The sequence below is a fragment of the Glycine max genome, chromosome 18 (genome assembly GCF_000004515.6).
Source record: "Glycine max cultivar Williams 82 chromosome 18, Glycine_max_v4.0, whole genome shotgun sequence".
Lineage (NCBI taxonomy): Eukaryota > Viridiplantae > Streptophyta > Magnoliopsida > Fabales > Fabaceae > Glycine > Glycine max.
Window position 1 is genome coordinate 53252751 of NC_038254.2, and position 5229 is coordinate 53257979.

Below are 5229 nucleotides of genomic sequence, written 5' to 3' on the forward strand. Positions count from 1 at the left end.
CTAAATTTAGTGAAGTCTAACCTCGACAATATCTTTTCATCTAATGGATTAGAGCTTAGAAGGCATTTATTGTTTAATCTTCTATTTTCAGCTTTATTTTTATTATAAAACCACAAAAAGATCATTTTAACCTTGTTTATGAACTTGTTCCGTTTTAATCTTCACAAAATCAACCACCAAAGTTAGTATTTTTATAGCTTTCTTATGATATTCATTAGCTTAAGTTGATATTTACGTGAAATTACTAACATTACGCAAATCTCTAAGGAAACTATACTTAATTTTTTCATTTTACTACTTATACGATTTAATACGCTTTTCATATACCCAACTTTAGGTAAGAGTTAGGAATTGAAAAGGATTAATTTTAATTATAATTACATGAAATTAAACCTTAACTTCTATTCCAATTCCAAAAGTTTCTAAACCTCAGGATTAAATTTCAAGAATTAATTTCAATCACAAATCTCAATTTTTTGCCTAATTTAGTGGCTCGTGTAGAAACCTATAAGAATCACTCTAGCTTGGTTGTGCTGAGCTATAGTGTCTCTACCACTTCCTTCTAGTGAAATATTTTGGACTCAACGGACAAGATTACAAGTTACAACAGCAGCTGATATATGCATTTTGTGCATTATATAATTTATCAAATTAAAGTAACCAACCCATTTAGTAGTAGTTTTTAAAAAAAAAAAATTATTCAATCAAGAAACGGCAGTAGTGCAAATTATGCTTAAAAACAAAATGCGAAAATGATAAACCTTTCAAGTCTAGAAAAGCACTAACAGGGATCAGGTCCTTTAATTCAAATCAAATATATAAAGCTTTTATGCAGCATTGAAGATATAGCAGTAAACTATCAAGCAGTTACGTGTTTTTGAACTTTCCACAAGCTAAAGAAAGCGTAATTGAAGCAAAAATAGAAATACCAATATGGCAAAGAACATATTTTGCTTGGTCACGTGCTGCAGAGTGTAACTATAATACTCATTGACTCACCAATCAACATAGATGGAACCACCAAGCTGGCTCATTTTTTTTATCCATAAGAATCAAAAACAAGTATCAAGGAATTTACAATAACTCAAGTACACTTCACGTACACTGCTCAACCAGTTGAATTAGACTCCTTTGTTAAGCTGGCTCATAATTTTCAAAAAAAAGATTGAGAAATTATGATTCGGCCACACCCCATCCTATTTGATCCTTAAAATATGCTTTCAACAGCACATGGGTTTAGCCCAGCTGAGGTCAGAAAGATTCCCAACCAATGTTCACAAGACTCAGATGCAACTCCAACAAAACCTACTGCAGCCATACTCATAATTTACCAACAATAATAATTAATATCCATGCTTTATAAACATTATAGAATTGCTGGTATTAGTATTATACCAGAAATCCTACAAATGCAGCAACAACTTAACAAAGACCAAGTCTCATAGTGTTAATGCATGGGACTAGTCAGAGCAGTGAACCAACAACTTACAAATATGCAGAAGTAGGTTTTGTGGCAAAGGCTTAATTGCCCTACTCCAACCCAACCACCACCCACCTTATTATAATACATAGGGTTGGGTACACCAATATGCATTAATATCATCACATCCATCTTCACCACCAACAATTAAGACCCATCAACACATGAGCTTTTCACCAAAATTAGCACTCCTCAGTGCCCTCTATCTAAGGTGAGTGAAAAGCTAACCCATCTGCCCCCTGTTGTCTCCCTCTAAGGGTGCCCCGTTTACCATTCTGGGACCACCCTAATTGGCAGGCATCTTCATATGTTTTATGATCCATAAGCCACCTTTTTTACTTTGCCTACAAGTTTGGCTGTAAATTTTCATGTTACATCCAACTAGTATAGTAAACATACAAATTCACAGACCAGGAATAAGCTTTTATGACTACTACCAAGATAAGAGGTTTTAATTTAAGAATTAATGATACATACACTGAGGAATAAGCTTTTATGACTACTACCAACATAGGAGGTTTTAATTTGAGAATTACTAAGTCCAAGAGTGTAAGAAAATTTTATATTGTCATCCAATCACAAACCGTAATAAGTTCATGGACTTTAATAATAACTACCTCAAAAGCCATACTAATATTTTACTGACACTGTAAGCTTGTTAAACTCTTGATTTAATGAGGTAACCAGTAAATCTAATCTGAGCCAGAGATACCATACCATGAAAGCTACTTCATGCTCCAAAAGAAAACAAATGGTTGGGAGTAGTGAAGGTAATTGCAGGACGAAGAAAGGGTGTAGTGGAAGCAGCAAAATATTACTAGCAGATACGAGAAATCAGCATTATAATATTCAATAAAAAAATCCCTCAATAGTGCAATCTGCATAAGAACATCTTATCGTTAAAATAAACAAATGAAATAATTAAAGAAGGAAATCACAAGTCGTCATAACAAAATGAGAATAAGTTGTAAAGTTGAATCATGGTCCAGGCCAAACGACAGGCTCACTGAGCACTTGCATTACTATAATCATTCAAAAAAGTGAAAAATTATCATGAACCCCAGTATCTCCACATAAAGGGACAACGTTTTCTTGATTCCCCATGTACTACATATAATTATATCATATATTGCTATTCTGACAAATCAGACAATGTGCTATATCTCCAGGCACCCCTAACAAATCCCAGTAAGCACTGCAGAAAGAAAAAATAATTCCTGGAAATAACAATCCCCAAATAATAATAATAACTAATAGTAATTAATAAACAGACTAACCAAGAGCAGATATTCTTCACTTCACTTCCCATTCACACTTGCAACATAATTAACTAAAAATAACCCTCAATTTTTTTTCAATTATTATTATAAGACTATAATAGGGGGAGAGGGGACTAAAGATGGCATCCAAAGCAATTACAGGTCTTTGGTGTGAATGAGCAAAAGCCAAAAGGTCTATGAGGAATGTTGCAATTGATGGCATAGCAACAAGGAGAGGGCAAGCACATCCCTTTTGCTCCACCACAGCAGGTGCACAAGGCACATATCTGGAAGCTTCCAAGTTTCCTTCTGCTCTCATTCATCACCATCATCATCTCCATCTTCCCAGCCTCCACCAAGGGCACCATTGGAAATGACCCATTTGCCTCCTAATCATAAAAAAAAACAATCTTTTTCAGTTTACATCACTCCCCAAGAGAAAATTCACAGGAAACATCACAGAGGGTAACAAAAAAAAGTAGCTAGATCGAAGAAACAAATTGAAAAATGAAAACTTTTGTGTGTGAGAGGGGGGGGAGGGGGTGACTCACATGGACCAAGCTTGCCTCATTGGCTAAAATGGACACAAAAATGAGAGAGATGATGAGGCCATGAGCAGGCATCATGGTTGGTTGGTTGGTTTGTTGGTCACTGACAAGTGCTTCTTACTCTCAGGTTTGTGAATGGAAAGGGGCTGGTGATAATCTTGTCTTGTGTGGACAAGCTTCAAATTGGTGTATCATAAATGTGTATTTGGTGCCTATTTATATATAAAAAATAATATAAGAGCTTTGGCTTGGTTTGATAGCCAAACTGAATAGCTGGTTTTGCAGATTTCACAAGGAAAGGGTGAAAACAAAGAAGACTAGGGAAAATGAATTATATGAGTTGGAAGTTAGAAGACAGTGCTAGGAAAGAAAGGCAAGGAAAAGAACAAGGGTTTCCTTTGAAAACAGAGGCCACAGCACAGAGTGACCCTTTTGGTTTCAAGAGGTAGTAAAGAGAACACAACAAAAACAGAGAGAGAGAGACTTTCTCTGTGAGATTTAATTAATTGAGAACATCAAGCACTCGCACTCTCTCTCCGTCTCACTCAAGTCAAGTGTAAACACCCTTTCTTTTCTTCAACCCAAATGTGTGAATGTCTGTAAACCTATTAAAGGCAAGAATATTTATAAAAAAAAAAAAAGGAAATAGTGTGCAGTAAAATAAGAGAGTGTTAAGTGCTGTAATAAAGAAAGATTCTTGAAATACTAAAAGGAAAAATTATTTAATGAAAAATTATAGAAGAAGATAAAAATAATTTAAGAGGAATGTAATTTTTCATTTCCTAATAAAAATCTCTTTACTTTAAGCTCCTTAAAGAATGTCATTAAAGTATGTCGGGCCATTAAATCCAAAAAAATAATTTAAGAGGAATATAATTTTTCATTTTCTAATAAAAATCTCTTTACTTTAAGTTCCTTAAAGATTAAAGTATGTCCGGCCATTAAATCCATCAAAGTTATCTTTTATATTTTTAATAATATTTCATGTTATTTTATAATGTCATATCATTTTTTTATCATATTATTAATATAAAATATTCAACAACTTTATTTGATATTTAATTTTTATTAAAAAAATTGATTAATCATCTTTAATAAAAAAAATCATTCGATGATATTTTTTTCATTCATAAAATTTAAATTTAATATCATTCAAACAAACTATTTATAAGTAACCTAATCATCTTTTACTCCAATCAAAAAATTCAGTAAAAATTTTCAAATACACCCATAATATATTTTTAAAATCACATCTCTTCATTTATTTAATAAAATATTATGCTAAGGGCCCATTTTACAATAAGAAAACGGGTGCTGCAGCTGGTAACTCATTTTTAAAATTGAACTACCAAGTTGTTCTCCAATAAAAAGAAAAATTACTCCAAATTTTTATTATTGTGCCCGTCAGATCTAAGTAGCAACTCACTTTGGAGTTGTTCTTGGAACACTGGCTAACATTCTCCGTAAAAAGAAATTAGTGTGGACTGTGGACCTGACTATAATTATTGGGTTTGTGTGAATAGATGCACAATATATATGCATCAAGCATATGGGTCTTCACAAATTCTATCATAAATGGATTCAGAGGATGCAATTTGGCACTCACACAAAGGGTTATGTTGGAAATATAAGATGGTCGGGGTGGTCCTTTGCTAATAGTAATAGGAGGTACTATTAGTCGTAAATGTGTAGTACTAGTAGTTACCACATCTATTTCTTTTAACTTATTTTAAAAAAAAGGCATTTTTATTTATTTACTATTTTGAAAATTTTAAAAATAATAATAATAACAATAATTATAATTATTATTATTATTTAAGTATACCACTATAAAAAGAGAGAAATCTTTGGATTGATCTCATGTCTACTAAAAACCTAAATAATTAAGCTTAACAAATTTGTTCAATTCAATTCAACAAAATCAAACATATTTACTCCTTTA

The 5229-nt window shown here is 32.5% G+C and overlaps 1 protein-coding gene across 1 annotated transcript; it reads right to left on the reverse strand.

Annotated features, from left to right (window-relative positions):
* Nucleotides 1–2861: 2861 nt before the first annotated feature.
* Nucleotides 2862–3865, reverse strand: LOC100306040 (uncharacterized). Its single transcript, NM_001249693.2, is given in 2 exon segments — nt 2862–3128; nt 3291–3865. Coding segments are annotated over 2 exon segments (330 nt in total). The 5' UTR covers nt 3366–3865; the 3' UTR covers nt 2862–2873.
* Nucleotides 3866–5229: the final 1364 nt, after the last annotated feature.